The sequence below is a fragment of the Phaenicophaeus curvirostris genome, chromosome 2, assembly GCF_032191515.1.
Source record: "Phaenicophaeus curvirostris isolate KB17595 chromosome 2, BPBGC_Pcur_1.0, whole genome shotgun sequence".
NCBI classification, from domain to species: domain Eukaryota; kingdom Metazoa; phylum Chordata; class Aves; order Cuculiformes; family Cuculidae; genus Phaenicophaeus; species Phaenicophaeus curvirostris.
This window is the reverse complement of record NC_091393.1, coordinates 11,820,556-11,845,651: the sequence shown is the minus strand read 5'-3', so window position 1 is coordinate 11,845,651 and position 25,096 is coordinate 11,820,556. Positions and strand designations below refer to the sequence as shown.

At 44.1% G+C, this 25,096-nt stretch overlaps 2 protein-coding genes across 2 annotated transcripts in view; both read right to left on the bottom strand.

The window, feature by feature from the left end:
- Positions 1–25,096, bottom strand: part of IBTK (inhibitor of Bruton tyrosine kinase) — a 673,576-nt gene that overhangs the window by 435,697 nt on the left and 212,783 nt on the right. The gene's annotated exons all lie outside the window — the stretch shown is intronic.
- On the bottom strand, positions 11,864–16,273 carry TENT5A (terminal nucleotidyltransferase 5A). Its single transcript, XM_069851308.1, has 3 exons — positions 16,239–16,273; positions 15,519–16,009; positions 11,864–14,739 (listed from the first exon to the last, which is right to left on the bottom strand). Exons 2-3 carry the CDS (start codon positions 15,939–15,941, stop codon positions 13,960–13,962), a joined length of 1,203 nt encoding a protein of 400 aa, XP_069707409.1. The 5' UTR covers positions 15,942–16,009; positions 16,239–16,273; the 3' UTR covers positions 11,864–13,959.

Genomic DNA, 25,096 nt, shown 5'->3' with positions numbered 1-25,096 from the left:
AGGGAAATGCTGGTCTGCAGCAGGTGTGTAGGACCGGGTGAGGGGTGGGAGGCACCAAAGCCCTCAATACTTCCCTGGAAATGCTTCCATAGACACGTTTTTTTGCTAGGAAGCTAAAATTCTCCAGGCAGTCTTTGTGACAGTGGGGCTCTGACAGAAGACATCTTTTTGTGGATTCTTGCCAAAAATCACATGCCTGTAAAGCTAGCTGGAAAGTCTCCACTGGGAAAAGAAATCCCCCTGCCTTTCATGAAAACTTAATAAATGTCAGAGAAAAAATCTGAAGACATAATAATGGCTATGAGGATTAACTTTCTCTTACGGTAGCAGTGCCAGAGTATTTATTGGAGATATACTTTTCCTATTTGTGGTTTGGTTGTTTTTTTTCCTTAAAAATAGATAATCAAGGGCTTATTGATGAAAAAAAAATAATTTGACAGAACAAAATATATTTCAGCATCAAAATGCTTAGATTTAGCACAGGAGGGGAAAAGATATTTTCATGCAGGCATTATACAAAAAGGAAGGCCACTGGAGGTTAAGGAGGAAATTAACAGGTTTCATATATGAGGACTAAACAAGGAGGAAGTTTGGGCCATAAGACATTAATGAGGAACATATACTTGCTCTTGCTTTGCCCCAAAATCTATGAGCCAAATTGCATTTCATGGCTTTCAAGTTGAACAGAAAGAGACACAACAGTGAAGAAACTTCCTGGAGAGTTTTCACACATAGCCCTCCTGGGACTCTTTCACTTGGAGACGGAAAATACTATATATGCTAATTCTCCAGGCAATATGTTAATACGTAGGTTTTGGTGATGAGCAGAAGATGTCCTTATAGATGACTTCCTTGAGACATACTTCCTTCCTTCAAGCACAAGACAACCAGTGAGGAAGACTTGGTTTTGCACAGAAGCCACTGAACAGTGACTGAATAGGCCTTAGCTAAGTTGCCTTTTAAATCATATAATTAGAAGCAGCAGAGAAAATCTTAAGAAACATTATTCAGTCTTTATGTGCACGCAACCACATGTGCACACATATATATGCATGTACACGCTGCCAGAAAAATTTGCTATTTCAAAACAAATTTACCACACAGCTTCAGATAAATATTTAGACTATGAAATGTCAAAAGACTTAATATTACTCTGTTAACCCCCTTTTTTTTTTATTTCTACATTGACCTAATTTTTTAAAAGAACTGAAGCAGATTTAAAATAATTTGTACTGTCTCAGATGGAACAAAATGCCTCGAATTGAAGGTAAGACAAAATAAATTGTGTATTTATCATTAAATCCTCTGGTTTTTGCTATTTTCCCCCCCTTGTCAACCTCCCTCGTAATTTTCAAGTGTGCTAATCTAAGCCATTTCCTTTCCCCATCCACTCTCTCTGGTACAGTCCCAGAACCAAAAAATGCTTTTCTGACCAAGGTTTTGACTTGCTCACCATCCCCAGTCCTGACAGGGACCAGTCATAAACAGGGGTGCCCCCCGGGAGGGTCTGAGACCCCCAACCCCACAGTGTACAGCCCACCTCTGTTTCCTTTGGTTGTTCTCTCTGAATAATAGGAAATGCTCTGATTTATTTGTAGCCTACAACTGGCTGCCAAGGCCAGGGTGAGATGAGTTTGAATGGCTCTGGTCATGGTACACAAGATCAGATGGAGCTCCTTGGGCATCCTGAAAGCACTGTGGTCAACAGGGACAGCTGCTTGAGTGCATTGTGGGTCAGGCATGAAGAAAAAGTGGAGTTTCAGTGTGTTCACTATAAGAAAAGAGCCTAGGCAGGCCTCCATGAAAACCCTGGCCAGTTTAGGTCCCATCATAAGCAGTATATGAAATCCCATATCCTGTACTCCCATCAAGTAGCACCTCCAGCTCTCCTTCATAAGCAGAAAGTTTGCCTAATCCAGCTCTCTTGTAAAAAAGATTACTTAAATTACCTTTCCCTTGGTGTACATCCAGCAAATTAGGTATGCAACACAGCTACCACACAGGTCAAGGCCAACTGCATGGTGTCCCCTTTCCTGGCCATGCTTATTCCAGTGCTTCTTGCCAGTGTCCTCCAAGGGCGGTAGACTCTGAGGAAAGATTCTTCCCACAAAGCTTTCAGGTGACCAGAAGTAATCAATGAAAAGGCAAGCTATAGTCTGTATTGCAAATCTCCTTTGGACCCAAGAGGATGGGGAGGTGGCTTTCCCCAGCTCACATGCTTTTCACTTTCATTTGTCCAAAGAAGAAAGTAGAAATTACATCAATCCCATACTATGTAGGAAGGAGTCTGAGCCATAAGCTATCACTGTTCTTCAGGAAAGTCAGCTTAGACCAGTATGAGGAGGACATTCTCTGCGGTGGACTGGCCAGATGTCTGATTAGAAAAGAAGTTTCTTCCCAAGAAATCAGTGTTTTGGGGTTTTTTTTACATTTGCCAATTTCTACTTTTACTATGTCTAGGAAAAACTGAATCTGAAATTATTGGTGCAAAATAAATATGCCTGATCCCAACCTTTCCAAATAAGAATGTTTCTGTCTATTTTACAACCGAAATGAGAATATTTGAAATGCTTTTCAAAAAGAGCTCTCATTCTGGTCTTCCTTGGCACGATATTTAAACTGTACCTAACAAATGGATTTATTTAGAAATAAATAAGTGTTTCAGAGACTAAATAAAGTTCTTATTTGAATAAGCTTCTATATTTGTTGCCAAGCTCTCAGGGAAAATGTCCGCTAATGTTTATCTTATCTGAGACATGAGCCAAACTTCTACCAGCACACTGCATTATACTTCACGAGGCAGTGAGATGGAATTCTGTATTCATGAAATAGCTCATATTAGTCAGCATCTGTGCTGTAAACAGCTGTATGTAGAAGAGCATGCAAAGGCCATCGTGCCTCTTGATGGGAGGCACGGCACAGTGCAGTAGCCTGGTGGGGTTGGCACAACGGGGAGTTCCAGCCCTCGTTCTGAATTTCTTGCCCTTTGTGGGTTTAAGCCATACGTAGACTCACTGCATTTTTTACAGCCAAACTATAAACCCTGAAAACACAGGATGATAATGGAAATACAGACTACCCCATAACCACAGGACACAGCTTTCATGGACTATGGTCACAGGCCAGAAGCTGAGTTTCAAATTATTCTATTGGATTACAGAAAGAGCTGTTACTAGGTTCCCCTCCTTTCAACCTCATCATATACAGTGATTTGCCTTCATTTAACCTCTTTCTAACAACTTTTGTTTATAAATTGCTTAGTATACCAAGATTTTTCTGGACACTGCAATTTGATGTATTCAGGAGGTAATACACACTGAGTGAGACTGTGTCTTTCAGGATAATGATTTCCTGCTGTCTGTTTAGGGCTGGCACGTTGTGGATTTATCATAGAATCGTAGAACAGTTATGTTGGAAGGGACTTTAAAGAGCACCTAGTTCCAACCCCACTGCCATGGGCAGGGACACTTTCCACTAGACCAGAGTGTCCATAGCCTCATCCAGCCTGATCTTGAACACCTCCAGGGAGTGAGCATTCATGACTTCTCTGGGCAACCTGTTCCAATGCCTTACCACACCCTCAAAGTAAAAATTTTCTTCCCAATAGCTAATCTAAATCTCCACTCTTTCAACTTAAAGCTGTTACCCTTCATCCTATCTCTGCAATCCCTGATAAAGAGTCCCTCCCCAGCTTTCCTATGGGCCCCCTTCAAGTACTGGAAGGCTACTGTAAGGTGTCCACAGAGCCTTCTCTTCTCCAGGCTGAACAACCCCAACTCTCTCAGCCTGTCCTCATAGGGGATATGAAGCAAGTATTGACAGCAACTATTTTGGGGAGGTGAATTTCTTGGCCAGCTGGTGTAGGTAGCCCTGCAGGGTGGAGTTAATCATTGCTTGTTAAGAAAATTCCTGAGCCTGATGCATTTGTCTGGTAGCAAGACTAATTTTTTTTTTATTATTATTTATTTAAAAAACTGTGGTATCACCTTCATAAAAGTAAAAAGCAATAAACTCAGTGAGGACACCCACTCACTTTTGGGAAGCTCTGTTTCAAGAGATGCAAAGCACAGGCTTAGCTTCTACAGCACACTTGCAGCTCCTAGCTCTTCAGTCATTCAATGTTGCTGCACTGTCTTCCACGGTTGTTTCACGTCTCCTCCTGAAGTGACTGCAATTCAGGACTGGGGGAAGGGGAAAAACGCACCTGTTTCTGCATTGACTAGAGAGAAAGAGGACTGATTTCAGTTCTCGGTGACAAAAATGTATCACATCGATTGCACAGCTTTTTAAGAGAGCAAGTGGGTTCAGTTATTCATGAAGGCAAGCTGAGATTTTGACATGGCAGTCTTAGCAAGTGAACAAATTTACAGAATTCAATGATATTTCATGAAAATTGCCTCTTTTGGAACACTTTCTGCAGTGTATATCTCCTTTCTTAGCAAAGCAAGAAGCAAATGAGTTGACTTACTATGAGACAGCTAAAGGTAAAGAATAAGCTCATTGAAAACCCCACACAGAGAAGCTCTAAGGAAAAGGACATGCACATGGGTGTTTGCACAGCGCCTGGTACAATGGGTCCTAACCTGGTCATGCCCTTTGGTTGCTATTGCAGAGCAAACATTTGACAACAAAGAACTAGCAAGTAATGCTAGGGTCAAGCTCAGCTACCAAATCTACACTCTGTGTTCCCTGCATACCTCCTCAAGCTGCTACTTCTGCATCCAAAGGCCAGCTGAAGCCAAAGAAAATACCTTATCTTGTCCTACTGGCTTTTGCTCAGGTGTCTGGTGCATTGGCCAGAATTTCATCAGATGTGTCCCGTCATTCATGGACTTTGTCACTGCTGTGGGAGGGCATTTCTGGGATGACGGAAGAAGATAGGAAAGATTCTCATGCAAATATCTTCAGAGTTCAAAGAATGAGCTCTTGGCAGTGGAGAATATCTTCTAGAAGCCTTTGTGCTGCTTGCACGGAATGCTCTCTGATCAGTCAAGGAGCACAGTTTAAAGAGTACTTCTATGTGTATTAGTCAGTAACGCGCACCCATAACAACTAACATGGAAATAATGTACCAGATGATCTAAGGCAAGCACGATAACTGCCCACAAAACTCCAGAAAACAAATGTACTGTTCAATGTTGAGACAATACTGGGTGTGCATTTCACAGAAAGATTTGCTGCAGTTCCTCACAAGCACCTGGAGCCTTTTTTATTCTCTACTTAGTAGATTATCTTTGAGATGGCCACTGGGCCAGCCCTGCAGACGCTCTGCTGCCTTATGGGCTGGCTTCACACAAGCAACAACAATAGCCTGATCCAAGGCAGGTACTGCTTTCCTCATTTGCATATGAAGTACAGATACCCTTCACGGGGTCAGAGAATAACAGGTGACAAGAGCAGTCTGTAAGATGCTGCAGACAAACTTGAAGCTTTCTAAGTTTCTGGTGAAATTTGGTTAGTTTCAAGTTCTAAGGACTTCTGTGACTTTTTAATAACTTTATGAAATGTGGCATATGTAAAGACCCACGTGGCTGCAAGAAAGAAGGTGCCTACTCCCCAAGCAACTAGCACATAGCACAAATGCCTCTGTGCCCCCACGGGGGACAGTGATTTCAGCTCACGCTGGCACAGAGTGACTTTGGCAGATTAGAAAATACTGCCTTAAATATTTGACATTAGTGGTGAGAGAGGGTTGGGAAGAAATGAAAAGCATGTCGGAAAGCTTAATCTAAAAAAATGTGCAATTCAATTTTACAGTTCCATAAAAACAGCAAGAGAGCAAGCAGTTCTGAGCTGAAGAGAAGGAAGACCCAAGCTCTTGGTTTCACTTCCGCCACTGGCTGACATTTATAGGGTTACTTATAAATAGCACTTACATAAATCAGGCAAGTCACAGTCCACACTGCTATCGCAAAGAAGACAACTATCATGTACTCATTGTTTCCTAAATGAGAAAGTCTGAGGCGAGGAACATGATATATATGCTTCCCCAGTGGGTATTTTACCCCAAAGATATCTATCTAGTTTGCAAATAGTATGAACAACCAGCTACAACCTAAATAAAAGCCTTCAGGCTGATGAAGAGCTTCTCTACTAGAGTTTCTCGATGTTTTTAGTAAGTATCTTGCAGTGTCTTTTTTTTCCTTGATTTAATAGTAATTGTTATTCTGTTAATTTTTAAATTAGTTTAATTGTTACTTTGCACTTCTTAAGATGTTCAAGAAGCTGTTTGTAGAAGCCTGTATGCATAATTCCCCCGTCATGAAGAACTGCAAGTAGTGGAGAACTTGGAACACAAATATTTCTGAAGAGCACTTCACAGGACACCTAGGACCCCTGTTTACACAGAGACATTGCACACCTCTTGCTGCACCTCACCTAACAACCCATTGACCTTATGTCAGTAGCGCTCAAACACCATGGACCAGCAGGATTATGGATAGCCTGAGGAGCTCATGGTGCTAGTTGCTTCACTTCTGCTGCAAGAATCGGGATGAGAAGGCAGCAGAGAATCAAGGACAGAACAGCAATGCGGAAGTGAGAGCGAAAGAAAAATTACTCAAGAACAAAATATTAAAAAAAAAAAATATTTTGGCTTTACTTTGTCCTTAAACCATAATTTAAATTAAGAATAGTTGCAATTACAGAAAGATTTCCTTGCAATTACTTTTCCACATCAGAATGTGCTGTAGAAGCTTCATGGATGTCTTGAGGTGAAGGAAGGACCCAAGCAAGGGAGTCACAGTTAACATGAGTATGCAGCCGCTGTGGATACAAGAGTGCTCTTCAAGTACACCTTCTCTAAGGAACATGTCCCCTGAGAGAAAATCATCACAGAACCATGTTTGTTTCCCTCAGAAAGATCTGCCTTCCCCTTCCAGGCACCTCTCATCACCTTCATTCAAATGGTAGAGAGGTAACCACATATGCACATTGACAGGGATGAGCTAGATATCCCCGAAACTTATTCATTGTCTACCACCTTTAGCTGTGATTTTAAAAATGACTCTGTTCTGTCCTACATCCTGCAAGAGAGAAGCCAAAGAAAGCCCGTGTAGGTTCGATATGGAGTCTTTAATTTTTTAACAACACTGGCTGTTCTAGATTTCTCTATTTTCAGGAAGACAAACTCAATTATCAAGTGAGTTGCTCACACAGAAGAGCTATTCACTGCCAAGTTCAACAGAAGGTAAAGTATATTTAGGCATACTGTCCTTTGAAAAGCAGGAATTTATGCTTCCTAAGCCATTACAGGAATCTAAGGGATATTTTTACCTTGGAGAATACCTGAGTTTGCACACAATATTTAGGTGTGTGTTTGGGACATAGCTTTTAGCCCAAAATAATGAAAAAGGAAAATTTTCCTGTGTGTAGTGGCATTGCACATCCCGATGAAATAGCAGCCACATGAAATGGAGGAATTGCGCATCCACAAAACAATATTTCTGAGTAGCCTAAGGTTACGTATGTGTGGAGGAGATGAGTCTGTTTATCATGTTTTACTAGGCCTTTTGAAGGCTTAGTATTTCTTCTCTAAAGTGCGCATTTTGATTTTATGTGGGTTTCCTTATATGGGAACCCGCATACATATATGAGTCCCACATACAGAGTTGCTTCTGACACACTTCTGTAGATGTGTAGGGAACTGCTGCAACACTACACCAGCTCTAATGCTACAATGCATACCTATAGACTGTGCTATACTTAAGTGCATACGGCCACATGCGCTGAATTTTATGAAAAGCATATAAATAAAATGAAGGAGGATGCTAGATGACAGTTTCAGGAAGGCATTACCAGATCCACATAAACACTTAGGAGCAAAGTGCACATGACTGGGCTACAAAAATCTCTGCAGAGGTTTCATGGGGGTTTCCCAAGAGCAGGTTTATAAAACTGAACTCAGCATTATTAATTTATTGCCTTCCCAGGACCGCAGATACATTTACTAGAGGATGTAGGGTTGATTTAGCCTACATTCAGCTTCATTCCTGGGAAAAGGGGTTCCTGGGGATTTTTCTTTTTTTTAAAGCAATAAAATAAGTGTGCTGCTGCAGCCAAGAGAAACTGCAGACTGTTACTTATCTTTACAAGTGACAGCTTCCCTGTTCAGACTCATTTTAGCAGGTCAAACACAAGTTAAAGACTTGAGCCATTTCTTCTCTCCTACTTTAATCTATCAGCACATCCTCCAGCTTTCCACAGTGTTGTTGCTCAGGCAATTCACATTCTCACACCTTGCTTTTACCTTCCCTCTTCCATAGTCTTCAACACTCCTCCCTCCTTAAAATCACAACCTACTAAAGCACAGTGTTCATCTATCTACATCCCCATCGTACTCCTCCTCCGTTTGGGAGGAAGGACTCACAACACTCCCGATATTCAACCGGCACTCATCTCTCAAAAAAATCCCCCAAAATTTAAGCAGAGAAATTGGACTTCGCTCACTCCAAAGCATAAGAGCATCCATTCAGGCTTGGATTTTGAAAGACATGCCAAGGCATTTGAATTTAGACGGTTTCCAATCCCCTGATTTCCATCTGCGTCTTTGGGCATTGCAGCTGCCTTTGTCAGATTGCCTAAAATATTTTATAACTGAGCAAGTTAACAGGAGGAAATATTAGGCCACATCCCCCTCCCTTTCCTGGCAGCAATGTGAAAGGAAAGGCGATGCTGCATGGCCAGGGATGCCGAGCGCATTCCCCTCTCCAAGCCAGGCTGGCTGACAGTCCTGTCCTGTGCTCAGCAGGTTTCAAAAGAGGCACTGTGCACAAGGCGCCCAGCATTCAGCAAGAGGGCTGCTCCTGTGCCTGGAAAAACGACCAGTCCGAGCAGCTTGTTTGTTTGTTTGTTTTTACAGGGGAATACAGGTTCACTCATCACTGCAATAAGCACATTCAGGTTCATGCTTGGCCACTGTGAGCCTTCCAAGCCCAGTGCCCGTGAATGAGCCTAGTAAGAGCTACTATACTACATACATGCAGAGTCTTACGTCAATTTTTTCAAATCTGGGTCAGTCTGAGGCACCCTGGTTGAAAAAGTATTGCCATGAGCATTGTAAATTAATATTTTATATTCCCTTGAAGTGCCTTTTGAGGAAATTAGCCTTCATTACTGAGGCATCTCCCCTGTAAACACAGCAAACAGAAAATACCTCTGCTGACAAGGACAGCCTTGTATGTAGGGCAGAGAGGGAGAGTAAACATTGAATCTACGGGAAGAGCAGGACTGATTCAGCAGCTGAATCCAACGGGCATGTGCATCCCCGCCCCTCAGCAGCTCTCCAAGTTGCAGCACCAGCAGCACCCAACCACTACAGACTTCCCCACCTTTATGCCCAGGGAACAGCACCCTGTTGTCCCCCAGACCTGCCAAAACAGGAAGGTGGAGGCTTTGGACCCTATTGTACTCATCATCTCAAGGGCATCAGGACCTTCACGTTACTGCCAGCACGGTGGTTGACGATGCACAAGTCCCAGGCATCACAAAAAGACCCCAGCATGAGGATCTAAACTGGGAAGGCAACGAGTGCAGGGCTGCTGTGGCGCTGCTTCAGGTTTTGGACCCTTTGCACAGCCCAGCCAGTGCTGCAGCAAGTGTTTTTGGCAGCAGCTAAGGAGGTTCCTCCACAGCAGAGTGCAGCCAGTCACAAAGTTGGCTGGCACGAGGCAGGGCTTTTCAAAGCATCTTGTGCTCCAATCAGAAAGCAGCCGAACGCTGCTCTTCTTAGAAAAGTGCTGCCCTTGTCCTTTTTTGATGAAAGCAAACTTGGCATTCATTAAGAGCAGGCCAGACCTATTTCAGACACGGAAGACAGCAGACACAAATCAATAGAAAAAAATAACTTCTTTTTATTTACAAAAAAAATCCAAATATTGGACGCTGTAAACAAAATTCACAATCTGTTCCCTCTAGAGTCTGTTTTCCATCAGCTCTTTTTCTCTCTGTGATAGAGCCTATAGTCAAAATGTTCCAAAAGAGCAATCCAAGGAGCAGTTTGCTGCAACAGGATGCCTTGCAGAAGGCAACAGTTGTAAGGAAATCTGAGGGAAAGCAAATCTACACAGACTCCTACAGATTGCAGGAGCCTGTAGTGCTTTAGCCAAGCTGTCTTGAAATTCGCAGGCTTTTTTTGATGTTTTTTTACTATTTATTTTGCTAGCAAACCATTATTACAACAGCAAAACAGTACACTGATTTTCCTTCTTGCAAGAGAAACTCTGCATAAAGAAAACCATATAAAATAATATATTCAAATAGGAGCTGAATATGCAATTACAGTTCTTCCTTTCCTGTGCAGTTTTATCTAACACACTTCATTTTCTCAATAAAATAAAGAAAAGCATTTTCTTTGAACTGGTAGGAGCTTCTGATATGATGCAAACCAAGCATTTAATAAGAGGTGTTTAGAAGATCTGCGTGAAGGCCTTTGTGCAAGGTAAAAAATATTTTAAGTGCAATAAGAGAAACTAGAAAAATATCATCTTTTTGGTCTGCTAACTGCCCTTCTATTTTTAGAAGCAATGTGTTTATGTTTGGGAGGACAGCTACATCTAAAGAAAAAGAAAAAATAACCCATTTCAAAGCTCTCAGCTGCTTCACGATCGCTGCATTTAACCAAGTTTAGTGACCTGTTGGTTAGCAGTAAATTCAGCTGTGGCACAAGCAGTTTTACTGTAATCAGGTCACCGTTTTTAATCAGTTCAGCTCTTTAAAAGGGCCACTGTCTCTTGTAGCACAAGTTCTAACCTTACATCTGATTGGATGGGAAAAAATGAAGTCTACAAAGCAAGAATGCGGTCATTAACTTTAAAAGTACCAGTGTGCTGAAGAGGTGAAAAATCAGTTAAAAAAAAGGTTAGACTTTATGGAGGGGAAGGTGTGCAAACCGCAGAAATAAACCAGCTTTGAAAAGGGGTTCTTATTTTACTCTTGGCCTGAACTCATGCCTTCTTCCCACCTCTAACACCAGGCACCTTTTAAGCTACCAGTCACAAATAAAACAGAGCTCCGCCAGTTCCACCACTTTATCATCAACATATGCAAAACAGATCCAGAATACCTATATAATATATATAAAAACATATTATATATGTATCAAAATGCAAACGCTGAAAGGTGCAGTTTACCTCAGAGCCCTGCTGCATGCACTATAAGGTAACTAGCTGCTGTCAATCATAAAAAAAAAAAAACACAATAAAATTTGAGCTGAGAGAAAGTGAATCAAAACTTTCTTTTAAGCAATGGAAAAAAAAAAAGGTCTTTCAAAGGAAAAATACATTATGTTGTGTCCTACCAGCATTCTGTGGCTGTGGCACAGCTATAGATTCTCAAACCCTTTTTAAAGAGTGGATGACTCATACATTTGCTGCAAATAGTTGCGGCGAGAGAAGACATACCACATCACCAGCTGATCCTATTTCCCCAGCCCTCTCTGGAGCTTCTGCTAGCAAACTCTCCCAGGACCTAGAGGTAAGTATAGCAGTGGGTCAGGAGCCCCCAGCCTGGAGCCTCGAGGGGCTGGAGGGGGACCTTGCAGGGTCTGCGGGACACGAAGCCCGTTCAGGAGACTGCAGCCAACGCTGGAGGAAGGGATGGTTGGGGACAAGGTCTACAAGTCCACGCTGCGAACGGCAATGAACCAGCTCTGACGTTTCCTGAACGACTCGCAGGGAAGGTGCTTCAGTAAACAAATCGGGTTCCTGTGAAATTGCCTCCAGAGTGAAAAGTACAAAGCATGACAAAAATAGATGTACCCTACTCGCTCTGTGGGGAAAACACACTGCCAGGACAGGAGTCCTTTCCCTCTCCCCTGCCCGTGCCTCCTGCAGCACCAGACCCTGCCTGCAACCACGCAGGGCACAGCCAGTATTTCGGTCAAAAGCCAGAATTCCCTTTTCGGTTACTTTTATTTTTTTCCCCCTCAGTAAGAAAAAGCAAAAATATTAAGAGTCAAGTGTCACTTAGTCATTAGGTTTTCAAAGCCCAACAAAGAATTTAACACCTTCAGAGATGGCACTGAAGTGGAAACAACAGGGGAGGTTGATTTTTTACCCCCTGCTGGTCTTTTGGGAGAGGAAATGAAAGTGAATAGTCATTGTTCCAATGTAAAGTGATTCCATTTAAATAAAGTACAGTACTGAAATTGTAAATGCAGTGTGACAACCAGATCAAAGATGTTTAATATTTGCATAAAAATATATATATATATTATATATATATAAAATATAATTTTAAGCAATCGTGCAACACTCTTAAAAAGGGTTCATTTCACATTTGCTAAATTCTAGTGGTCCTGGAATGCATAATGCATTCTATTAAAAATACTCCTTTAAATATTAACAATTAGTGTTCAAATCACCAACTAATACAATATTCTTCAGCTGTCAGGGGGTTTAAATAAACCTATCTTTGATCCACGTTCCACTGAATTACACATCATGGAGGTATGCAGTCACAACATTAGTGGGTTAAATGTCAAAATAGCATTACAGTACAAAGTAGTTAAAAAAAAAAAATCAGCTAGTCATATGTTTCTCCATCTGTGGAATTATTATGGCTCACAAGCAACCCACTGAATTACTGTAATCCTTGTTCTTGCAACCAAAGACATTATCTGAATCCCACCTTAATCCTGACTGGTTCATTTACTCCAAATTTCTCAGGTGTGGGTTAAAAATTCACTGCAAGGTGCCCACTGACCTATGACATCCTGTTGCAAACTGGAAAACACATAGTACTTTATTTAAACATTCCTTAATTGCTACATTTTCCTAGACCACATTAATATATATTGTGTGTGTATATATATAGATAGACACCTGTAACACGTACATATATACACACACAAACATATATACACACATACACACGTACCTAAGATAATAGCACACTGACATTAACATTAACTCTATACAGGTATTTGCCAAGAAAAAAAATAGGGCATTTCCTCCACCACTTATTCACAAGCTTATGGGTTTGGTTTTCTTTTTTTATTATTTCTTGTGTCCCTGATAAAACAAAATGCAAGGTTAAACCACAAAACTATATTTTTTTCTCACTTCAAATTTTATGAAGGCATCAGGCACTTTTGATTACTGTTGGTGTGTACAAATATAGCAACGTCTGTCTCTTCTTTTATATATATATGTGTGTATATATATATAATCTACTGTATCCACTTTACTCAGATAACTTATTTGTGAAATCTTTGGTCCTTGAGAATATTCTTTTTGCCACAGCTGGTTTTCCTGCATTCTCACATTTTTAAAACGTGAGGCATGCACACAGCTGGAAATAATGGACTTTGTCATCGTACGTGTTTTGTTTTTATAACTGTACCAATCCACTACTGTTCATTTGGAGCAAGCTGTTTCTGGTAAAGCGTTCTAGTCAAGCAAGCTATACATTCTACACAGTCAATCCATAGACGGCACTTGCTGCAAGCCCCAAATGTAGTAATTCCAATATACATTTTTATTCAGCTTATCTCTGCTTTATGCCTCTAACTTTTAATTCCTGAATATATAGAGCTGTTTTTTGTGATTTTTTTTCTTTTTGTTGTTTTTTTTGTTTCTTTCATATTCTCCCTTTTACAGATCCCATTCTAGAGTAAGAATAAAAATAAAGAAATAAGGCTTTCCCACCTTCTCTATGCCAAAGCTATGGGAGCAGATATTGCCAACCCATATTGTCATCAAGCATTCCTCCCTCACTTATTTCAGGGGAAGCTGGTTGCTTTTAATGACAGGCCTCTTGTGCTCTGGGGTAGGATCCAATTGTTCTGGGGTTCTTCCTCGATCATGCTCCCATTATTTATTAGAAGAACCACAAGCTTTTCCCAAGCTTGAAAACTAGAGCAGATCATCATTGCACAAAACACCCCATTTCACAGGGGCGCGTTACCCCTTCCTACGTCTTAGAAAACGTTCTCCCCACCGGGTCTACTAATTTTGGCCCTTAATTACAGGGCAGCCAAGTAGAGTATGTGTGCTGCTGGCAAGGGAATACCGTCTGAACTTGGGCAATATAGTAATTGCTGAAGTTGGCATCTGCTACGTACGGGGCTGGCTGGTAATAGCAGGTGACATTGGCCACATTGGGGATGATATTTTGCTCGGCCAGGACCCGGATGGCCAGCGTGGTGATAAGATTCAGAGTCTGTCTCCTCTCATGTCCCATCAGGCACACCGTGCTCTCATTCACCACACCATGAAGGGTCATGAGATAGTCATACTTGCGGTCCTCTAATCCCACAAAGTGGTTCTGCAAGTAGGACTCCAGCTTTCTCTGCTGTTCTCCAATGTCTGAGAAGTCAATGAAAAACCTCGAACACATGTACCTCTGCAGGGACTTAATCTCGGATTCGGAGGCAGCCCTAAAGCCCCTTACCAAAAGGTTGCAGTACTTCAGAAGACCACCTCCTCTGATTTCTTCTGGGTTTCTGGTGGCGATTATCTTGTTGCAGAGGTGATCAAAGGCTTCCTGGAAATCCCCATAGACGCTCTCACCAATGATAGTCGGGTGAAAAGTCTCAGTCATCAGATTCTCTGAGCACTCATAAAAGAGCAGCAGGGAGTCCAGCTTGATTTGAAAGGAATCGACACTGAATTCAAATTGCCGCCTCAGAGAGTCCACAAATTTCAGCTCCACATTTTTGCCACTGTTGTTGGACAGAGAGATGAGACTCCATCGGTCTGAATCATTGCATACTTTTACCATTTTCTGCACATAAGCCTCCTATAATTGGAAAGACAAAATGAGCAAACAAAAGATGCAAGAAATCTCCCCTCCACTGCATTCATTCACACTCCTCCCCACCTCCACCCCGTCCTAGCGCTTCATAAAGGATTTCACGGAGCCTGCAGATACAAACCAGAGGAGAAATGCATCATGTAGAGCGCTTGGAGTGCTGTCATTGCGAGAGGATGATCGGGGAGCACGCTCTCCTGGGACTGTGTGTGCAAGGGAAGCATAGGGCAGCCCTGCTTCCTTCAATCACTTCTAAATGCATCTACACACCAAGCCCGTGGCACGTATGCCAGCCAGGCACCCACACAGAAAAGGTCACGGCTACAATCAGATTCCAAATTTTTTTTTTTTTTCCTGTTTCCACTACTCTCTCTCCTCCACAAAAGAAAAAAAAAAAAAAAAAGCTTAGCAAGTGTCCACTCCCCTCAGTTCCTGCTCTTTCGCTGCAGGTTCCGCAGGAAAAAAAAAAAAAAGAATATTAAAGGCATTTGCCACTCGGCCTGATGAAGTCGAGCAAAATGAGGGAGGGAGAGGCATTTTGCATAGGAGAAAACCGCCTGGCAGGCGGCGTCTCCTGCCCGCAGGCACCAGCGGCGGCTGAGCCGGGAACGGGCCCGCGATGCCGCAGGATGAGAAGGGGGGGGGAAGGCTAATTAATTAATCCTGAGGAGCCCGAGCCAGGGAGGCTTCCCTGCCAACTCCTCCTCGGTTTTTTCAAGCGCGGGGGGCAACGCGGCCGCGGCCCGCGGGCAAGAGGGCAGCTTTACCTTGAGGGTGAGCGGCGTGATCTTCTCCTTGTTCACCCCCTCGGGTAAGAAATCTAAGAGGCAGTCCAAGACCACGTCCTTCACAGTCTGAAACTCGGCTTCCCCTTTGAGGTCGGCGCAGAAGATGAGGTCCAAGTCCTTGTAGCCCAGCCCGCTGTCCTGGTGCAGGACGTGGCTGGCGGCCGAGCCGTTGAGCCGCACGTCCCGCAGGGCGATGCTTTTCTCCTCCAGCCGGCTCCGCACCACCTTGACGATCTGGCGGGGCTGCATGGCCAGCGTGGGGAAGTTGCCCCGGCCGTGGATGGGGATGGTCTCGCTGAGGATGCGGTCCAGCCTCTGCACTTGCTCCCAGCTCAGCACGTTGCACCGCGCGCTCTCGCAGCCGCCCGCGGGAACCCCGCCGGCTTTCTCGTCGTCTGCCATGGTGCCCGGGATGGATGGGCACCGCTCCGGCTCCTCGCCGCCCCCCCGGGGCCCCGCGCCCTCCACGCCTGGCGAAAAGAGGAGGAAAAAGCGAGCGGTCAAGCAGCGGCACCGCAGCTCCAGCGGAGAAAGGATAGAAGGGGGGGGAGGAAAGCCCCTCGCAGCCACCCCGCACCGCCGCCCCTTCCAGCGGAGGGGGTGTGGGGGAGGAAGGAAAGGGACAACTATTTATTAATTAAAAAAAAATTCCCCCGGGGCCAGGCGGTGCTGCAGGGCAAGAGGGGGAAAGCGCCCGACCTGCAGAGCCCTCGCCGCCGCCGCTCTGCCCGCCGCCTCCGCAGCTTCCCTAGTTCTGCCCGGGAAAAGGTCCCCAGTAGTTTTTTTTATACGGGGTTTCTCCGCTCTTCCGGGGCCCCGAGTCACGGCTCCCGCGTCCCGCCCCCTCCATCTGCATGGCCGAGCCGAGCCGGTGCCCCCGACACGCCCCGAGCGCCCGCGGGCCGCTCCGCCCCGCGCGGAGCATCCTCCGGGCCGGCGGGCGGCCAGGTCAACCCCCTCCCTCTTCCTCCTCCCTCCTTGCGGGGATCGCGGACCCGAGGTGCCATTCATTTCTTTCTTACACCACCCTTCCCCACCCCCCCCCACCCGACATTCCCGGTTATCCCAAGGCGACGCCAAACTTAACACCAGCGCGGGAGCAGGTGCCGAGGATCCCGGGCTGCGTGCTGGGAACCGCGCAGCCTCTGGACCCGCGATTTTCAGAGCTGCGCGCGGGGCTGCGCGCCCTGCCCGCCCGGCTCTCCCGCCCCGCCGGCGCGGAGCAGAAATCCCGAAGGAGCCGCTGCCTTCCAGGGGGAGCATCCTGCCTGGAAAGTACAACTTCGGTACCTTGCGGAGCGGGGGGAAGAAACAACACGCCGAATATGCGCGTCCTATATAAGCGCCGATAGTTTTTTTTTTATTATTATTTTCAATGACACTTTAATTAGGTTAACATTTGTGTTTGGATCTGCTCGCTTTTCGGTGCCGGATACACATTCGGTTGCCATTTAAAACACACTGAGCGCAGCCCCGTCCCGGCGCGCAAGTTGCGCGGGGTAGGGGGGGGCAGCGCTGCGTCACCGCTCGCAGCTCGGTGATGCGCGGCAGGAGGAGCCAGTGGGGGCGCCCGGAGACCCGACACCTCCCCAAAAGCCCAACGGGAGCCGGGGGGGGACCTTAAAATACCCCCTCCCCCCGTTTTTAGCAACCTTCCCCCCCCCCCCCCCCCGCTAACCCCCACCACGGGATGGAGCCGGGGAGACTCTGTGCCCCGCTTGGCGCGGGGAAAAGCCGCCCCCGGGCGAGCTGGGACGCTTTATCCCGCACCCTAATCAACCTCGGGGGTCCCGCTGCCGCTGACCCCCCACCCCCCACCCCAGCCCCGCGGCGCAGGGCGGGACCGCAGGGAACCCCCCCCCGCCCCGCATCGCAGCCGTGTGGCAAGGGCGCCCCCTGCCGGGCACCGCGCGCTCTGCGGCGCTGCGGGAGCGGTGATTGGGTTGTTGGCAGCGGGGACGCTTCAGTCCGGATACAGGGAGGGGTGGCTGTGAAAAAAAAAGGGGGCGATCTCTTGTATTCAACCTAAAGCAGAGTTAGGTGTTAGCTAAGTAATTGCGTTCTTCTCGTGGGACGTGTGGCCATCGCAGGGGGGTTGGAACTAGGTGGTCTCTAAGGTCCCTTCCGACCCAAACTATTCTATGATTCTTTGGAAGTTAGGTGGAATGTCCTTCCGACAGCATGTTTCCTTGAAAACGGTGTTTTCCCAGACACTGCTCCTTCTTTGAAAATGGTAACAGGTTGTGTGAAGTATAGAATCATAGAATCACAGAATCACCAGGTTGGAAAAGACCTCTTGGATCATCGAGTCCAACCATTCCTATCAAACACTAAACCATGCCCCTCAGCGCCTCGTCCACCCATCCCTTAAACACCTCCAGGGAAGGTGAATCAACCACCTCCCTGGGCAGCCTGTTCCAGTGCCCAATGACCCTTTCCGTGAAGAATTTTTTCCTAATGTCCAGCCTAAACCTCCCCTGGCGGAGCTTGAGGCCATTCCCTCTTGTCCTGTCCCCCGTCACTTGGGAGAAGAGGCCAGCTCCCTCCTCTCTACAACCTCCTTTCAGGTAGTTGTAGAGGGCAATGAAGTCTCCCCTCAGCCTCCTCTTCTCCAGGCTAAACAACCCCAGCTTCCTCAGACGCTCCTCGTAAGGCCTGTTCTCCAGCCCTTTCACCAGCTTTGTTGCTCTTCTCTGGACTCGCTCCAGAGCCTCAACATCCTTCTTGTGGTGAGGGGCCCAGAACAGAACACAGGATTCGAGGAGCGGTCTCACCAGTGCCGAGTACAGAGGGAGAATAACCTCCCTGGACCTGCTGGTCACGCCATTTCTGATCCAAGCCAAGATGCCATTGGCCTTCTTGGCCACCTGGGCACCCTGCTGGCTCATGTTCAGTCGGTTGTCAACCAACACCCCCAGGTCCCTCTCCTCCAGGCAGCTTTCCAGCCAGACTTCTCCTAGTCTGTGGTGAGCAGATGTGTCTTCTTCTGTAATCACCTCTGTTTACAGTCTCCCCTTACCTCAAAGGCAAGGTCAAGCAAAGAGATGGAGCCAGCTCCAAATTAGCAATTCTGACTGTGGTGAAGTTTCATAATAGCATTAAAATTAGACCTTGGAAAGTAATAGAATATGCATAAGATTTCTGAGAAATATTTATACGTATGCATGTAAATGGGAAATACATTCTTTAACCAGCTCCTGTCTCATTGCACATGATTGATGGAGATCATTCCCACGTGTTGCCCAGGCCTGATAGAAGATGCTTGCTTTCTAAAACTCCAAAATGAGTCTTAAGAGAGATTAATTTGCCAGTGTTTTTGGTGTCAATTCATCACTCAAATATAACCACAGAGCAGAAGCATAGGTTGACAACAGCTGCTGTGCGAGACAAGGAGCAGCGGTTCCACCCTGCACCTGATGAAGCACCTCCACCGCACCCTAGGTGCCACTCCTGGGGCGATACAGGGTGGCTGCGTTCTCTTCCCCTAATTAATGGACACTAGATAGAGGGTGCATTTTTTTTTTAATAAACTTTCTAAATATAGTGGAAATAGAACTTCATCAGCACAGTACTTTATCTAGGATATTTCTGTATTCTAGATTGTTTGCTCTTCTGCCCTACTGCCTGTAAAAGCCCACGTTGCTTTAAAACAGTAGAATTCACTAATAACTGTAGCAATAAATTGTATTAGGGCAAATTACATTGTAATTAATTTAGAAATATTTGCATGAATTACAATTACAAAGATCGTTCTGATTATGGCTGGTATTGATAATGTTACTGCTAATAAAACTGTTAATTCAGCTCATGAATATGCTCTGTCCCTTTAATGACAAATACATACTTTTGGAAGGAAAAGTGTTTTTTTAACTTGTCAATGTGAGCAGTAATTCATTGATAAAATTTTGAATCGTATTACTCGCACAAGTTTTTTGTACTGCCCAAGCAATTAATAGGAACACAAGATGTGTGATGTAAACCATGTCTTTCTGTATGTTCGCACAATATTGTTCAGTTAGTCTCTTCACCTCACCCATACTCTCTGTCCTGGTCTAGAACAAATGAAGTTTAATCACACTAAGTGTGGATTTGTGTATGTAAATGGATTTGTGTAATTTGTTTATAACAATGTCTTCAATGTGAGCTGTTCATTAAGCTCAGACGCATAGCGCTCTCTGCAAATTCTGCTGAATTTAAGAATTGTCAGTATTATCTTGACTGAACTACATGCACCTTGACTGTAACATCATTCTGCCTCCCTTTTGCCCAAGACATGGTGCTTAGAAGAGGAACATACATTCTTTGGCAGAAAAAAAAGCAAAAAACTGTGACTCTTTGGCTGTATCCACACTAAGAACTTTTGCCCATTTGGTGCCCAGCTGGAACAAAACTTCCAGTTTAATTTTGGTTTTTTTTCAAGAGGAACAGAGTTTGTGTGCCACAGTTGCTCTGCCAACACAGCCAACGTGTGGTACCTACAAACAATCAGGGAATTCACTTCTGAGCAGCAATGCTACTTCAGTCCAAAAGCTAGTGTTGACTCAGTCAGAGGTGTTTGTTTTCATTAAAAACATAATAAACATAAATACTGCTATCATCACTAGGTATTATAAGCAGCAGCCTTCTGTCTCATATTGCCTTAGCAGAAAGAAAGAAGCCTAGGAAAGGCTGAGGTAGTCCGAAAAACTCCCTCAGAAGAAGTTCAGAAAAAAAAGATGCAGCACAATTTAATCACAATTTTATCATAATTTTGTTGTGAAAAGTTTAGTAATATAATTCTTCTTCTCTTCCATTTCTTTCTAATCCTTACATTAAAGGCAGTTATCTACAGTAAAGCAAGAAACAGCAGGTACCACCATGGTGCTTTTTCCGATCTTTTCTTGATGGTGTTAAAAATTAAAATAGATGCTCGATATAAAAAAAAAAAAAAAGGCAATAGGTTGTAGCAAGATGTACAATGAAAGGCAATATTTCCAGGTTGTTGGATGAACAGTATGTCAAACAGGCTGGGTGAGGGGAGCTCTGGGACTCCACAGAGGTACAATAGCCCTGCATCCTCCTCCCTCTGGCACAGCAGCTCCATCTCTGCTTGTTAAAGCCTTAGCATAGCTGGCTTAGCCTATCTTGTACATAGTCCAAAGGCAACTAAAACATTAAGAGATCTTGACCTAATTTTTTGTCTTCTGCCTGCTAGAGATGGAAAGACATCTCTGGGCAGTAATCACCAGAAAACTTCATTATATTATTCAGTGTCACTTTGCAATTATCTTGCTGGAAACAGCAGCTACATGACTGAAAAATAATCCTAGTTGTTCTCCACCAAGCAAGCATGTGAATGGAGTAGCTCATCTCCAGATACAAATTTCTGGAGAATTCAGACCATTGTGCCCTTCCCTTCCCATCACCTCATGTGCAGCTAGTGGCAGCTGCTCTGGGCAACCACAGGCTCTATCCTGCTCCACCAGAGCCTGGTCGGGTGACTTGACAGTGTGCTGGGTGTGTTATGGTTCTTCTCTGCAGGGTGTTACCTCAGACTGGAGAGCGGGGAGATGCCAAACAGGCATCAGGGAACAGGACAGAAGTTCATAGGACTCTGTACTTGGATGGGAAATGCTATGAATCAATGCAAAGACATCAGATCCATGCACAGCCCAACCTCAGCCTTGCACGCCCACGTGTACACACACATACACAGCCCAAAAAAATTAGTTACATGAAAACAGCCCACGGTAAATGGAGACTTGTTGGAAGTAACTTTGAGCATCAAAATGACTAGTACCGCTATTGACAACAGCATGAAGAAAAGTGCCTTCAAAATGAACTTCAAGACCTTATCTCTACCAGACAAACTTGTAATCCTTTCCAAATCTTGATTCATTTATATCTTTCCTCAAAACTAGTCTGGTCAAAGTTTGAGCATGGGTGTGGAAGCAGAGCTCAAAGGTTGACTTTGCTGGGTTTTCGGGTTTTTTTATTTTGTTTTGGTTTGTTGGTTTTGGGTTTTCTTCATAAGAGTACTCAAGCCTGATATTAAAACTCTTTCAAAGGCGTTGTCTTTCTGGTGCGTACATGCACAAAGAAGTCCTCTCATGCCTTGATATTCCATAGTTCACATTGATTTATTTCCAAAATCTATTTCCTTGCTCAATATTATCAAAACCACTACATTTTGTAAAGTAATAGTCTAGGAATTAGTACTGGAATTAGCATTGACTGCTGTAGCAGTCAATACTAAGGTTCTTTGAATTAAATGAAAATCAGAGATATCTGGAAAACAATCTTTCAAAGATAAATAAAAAGGTCTTTGTGCTTTCAAAGTACTAGTGTTCTATTAGTTTTATTTTTCTTCTGCCAGTTTTTACTGGAAAGATGTTTTACTCATCCTGGGAAAAATGTCAATGTTTGGACTAAATGCTCAGTTGTTTTGAAAAGGTACAGTTTAAAGTAGGCCAAATTGTCAAAATTTTCTGACAAGCCTGCCAGTAGCTTTTTTCAAATCTGCTGAGAAAGTGTGTGTTAAATGAAACAGTAGCATCCACGTGCACGCTGCTGCAACAACCACAGGCCAAATCAGAGATCAGGGCACCAAAGAGTTCATCTATCAAAAGGCATATCCCTGCCTCATCTAGGGTATTCATAGCCTAAGTATACCAGTAAATAGCAGTATCTTCAAGTAAATAACCCCATCAGCATTTGCCCCCAGAGGAAGGGGTGTTAGGGTCACCTCCTGAGCAGGATTTTTTCAGAGCTGGCACTGTCGTTGGGCACAGGAGATGCCAGAGGCACCAGTGAACCTCTCAATTCCTTCATATCAGGCAGACAAGTGTCCCACTCTGTAAGGCATAAGATGGTGCAGTTATGGCAAACCCTACTTCTTTAGTTCACCTGCATAAAAAATATCAATGCTCTCGGATTCAGTTGTGTTTTACACTCAGATACTGTTTTGTTTTAGCCCATGGGATCTATATGAGATTAAAATTGCCTACACAAGATCCAGGTATGTCTCTTCATATGGCAGGCAAGAATAAGACGTTTTTTTTTCTTAAAGAGGCCTCATTTTTCACTGGCATGTAGGAGAGCTGAAAGCTTTATTTTAACTACTTATATAGGAAAGACAACCCCCCGGAGTTTCATGATTCATACATTCGTGCAATTCGTGCTTATGACTGATAGGATATTATACTGATTTTACTCTTCCGTGTTTTGTTTATCCTACAATGTATTAAGCTCTTGTGGGAATACTCCAGTGGATTTCAGCATTCTGCCTTTTATTCAGGATAGCTGAAGAAACTCATCATTTCAGATTTAAACAAGCTGTCCTGCTTTTGAAACAGCAAACTGCAGTGTGAAAATACACAATGTGAACTAACAGAAATGAGGTTACTGTTCATTCAAACAGAATTGGTTTCAGGGATTCAAAGCCATAATTGAGTTTCACCTACTACAAAACACAAGCCATTTTACCAAGTACTTTCACTATCAAGACAATGACTCCTGCTATTCTCAGGGCCCCTTTCAGTCTTCATTAAAGATTATAAATGTTGGAGATTGACAGGATTACTACAGAAAATGTATTCCATTACTTAATTACCTTCACTCTTAAAAATGTGCATAATGTTCGTATTCAGTGGGCATGTTTGCACAGAATGAGAGTGTTTGCACTGAATGTAGTTGCAGTACACTGACATGCCATATATATTCCCAGGATGCTGTTTTCAGCAACTATCAAAAAATGAGATACACAAATTCATTTCTCCTCCTGTTTAAAACTGGCTGTTGAGGTAATAGTTAACAAACGTATGGACAGAGACACCAAATAAATTCCTCATCTGGCATCCCACACTGCTCTGCATCTCACTGAAGACTAATGAAGATAGTGGGCTGCTGCTAAAGAAGATTACCTATCTCTAGCTGCTCCTAGGGAGGTAAATGGTTTTGTTCACAGCTGCCCATACCTCAACAGCCCATACATCATTGCTACACATACTAGAGTAGATTTTGGTCATCTAGAGTTGTACAGATATTCCTGGCCTTTGGCTTAAAGGCAAAGAATCAAAGTGCCTTGAAGATGAAAGAATGAGACTCAACATTTTAGGGCTGTGGAAGTGGAGACACAATTAAAACATTGTGCAGCAACAGACCAGGAGGGTGTGAGATCTCTCTTCCAAAAAAGCGAAGAGCTGGAATGTATCACAGTTCATTTGTGCATATTAGGAAAAACAAATAGGGTTTCTGATGGACATATATGCTACTATTTGAAAATTACAGCTTGTGTCAGACATTTTAGGAGACAATAACTTTTCTGGTGACCATGGGATGCCACTGTGCTTGGTCGGTGCACACTGCTATTGTACCTGAATCCTGGTGCTGCCTTGGCTTTTCCAAAACTGAAGGGAGTCAGTAGGGATCTGTTCTTAATCTGTTTTTCATGTTTCTCAGTCACCAGCCAAACTGTTACCCAAAATATAAGAGGTCATCCCTTTCTTTTTCACTTCCTTGATCCATTTCTTTTTTCCCAGCACAGGTGATTTCCAGCTATTCATATGCTAATGGTTGCAGCCGGAGCAAGGACCTGGTTTGGAACCATTCTGCTTCCACAAACAAGAATATAATGATGTACTTTTCCAAAGCACTGATGTACAACAATCCTTTTTTTTTTTTTCCTGAGTTTCCTTTTATGGAATGGGAAACCCTGTTCCTCCGTTGCTTTGGTTCGCTAGATTCAAAGAACACAATATTGTCAGAGAAGATCGTTTAGTCAGATTATGGAAAAAAAGGGGAGTAGACACTAATACACTATTATTATACACTAATTTCAAAGCAAAAGTAAGGTAATTTGAAAAAAAAAGAACCCAAACAAAAAAATCCCCATCCCCTGGAATGCAAAAATTATACAGATCAGCATGTGAAAGAGGTTATTATGTACCAATATGATCCATCTTCACTTCTCTGGGAATCACAGAATCACTAGATTGGAAAAGACCTCTTGGATTATTGAGTCAAATCATTCCTATCAATCACTAAACCATGCCCCTCAGCACCTCGTCCACCCGTGCCTTAAACACCTCCAGGGAAGGTGACTCAACCACCTCCCTAGGCAGCCTGTTCCAGTGCCCAATGACCCTTTCTATGAAAATTATTCTGATATCCAGTCTGAACTTCTCCTGGTGGAGCTTGAGGCCATTCCCTCTTGTCCTGTCCCCTGTCACCTGGGAGAAGAGGCCAGCACCCTCCTCTCTACAACCTCCTTTCAGGTAGTTGTAGAGAGCAATGAGGTCTCCCCTCAGCCTCCTCTTCTCCAGGCTAAACAACCCCAGCTCTCTCAGCCGTTCCTCATAAGGCCTGTTCTCCAGCCTCTTCACCAGCTTCGTTGCTCTTCTCTGGACTCGCTCCAGAGCCTCAACATCCTTCTTGTGGTGAGGGGCCGAGAACTGAACACAGGATTCAAGGAGCGGTCTCACCAGTGCCGAGTACAGAGGGAGAATTGGAGAAGGTGTCAATCTGTGCTGCCACTGTTCTCGCTGAGACCCTGCAGGATCCCAAATGGAGCCAGGTGC

What these genes read in the sequence shown, in the direction of transcription:
- TENT5A (XM_069851308.1), bottom strand. Translation starts at nt 15,941, where the DNA reads ATGGCAGACGACGAGAAAGCCGGCGGGGTTCCCGCGGGCGGCTGCGAG. An exon ending in TCACGCCGCTCACCCTCAAG is followed by an intron (nt 14,740 to 15,518) that starts GTAAAGCTGCCC and finishes TTCCAATTATAG; the next exon opens with GAGGCTTATGTGCAGAAAAT.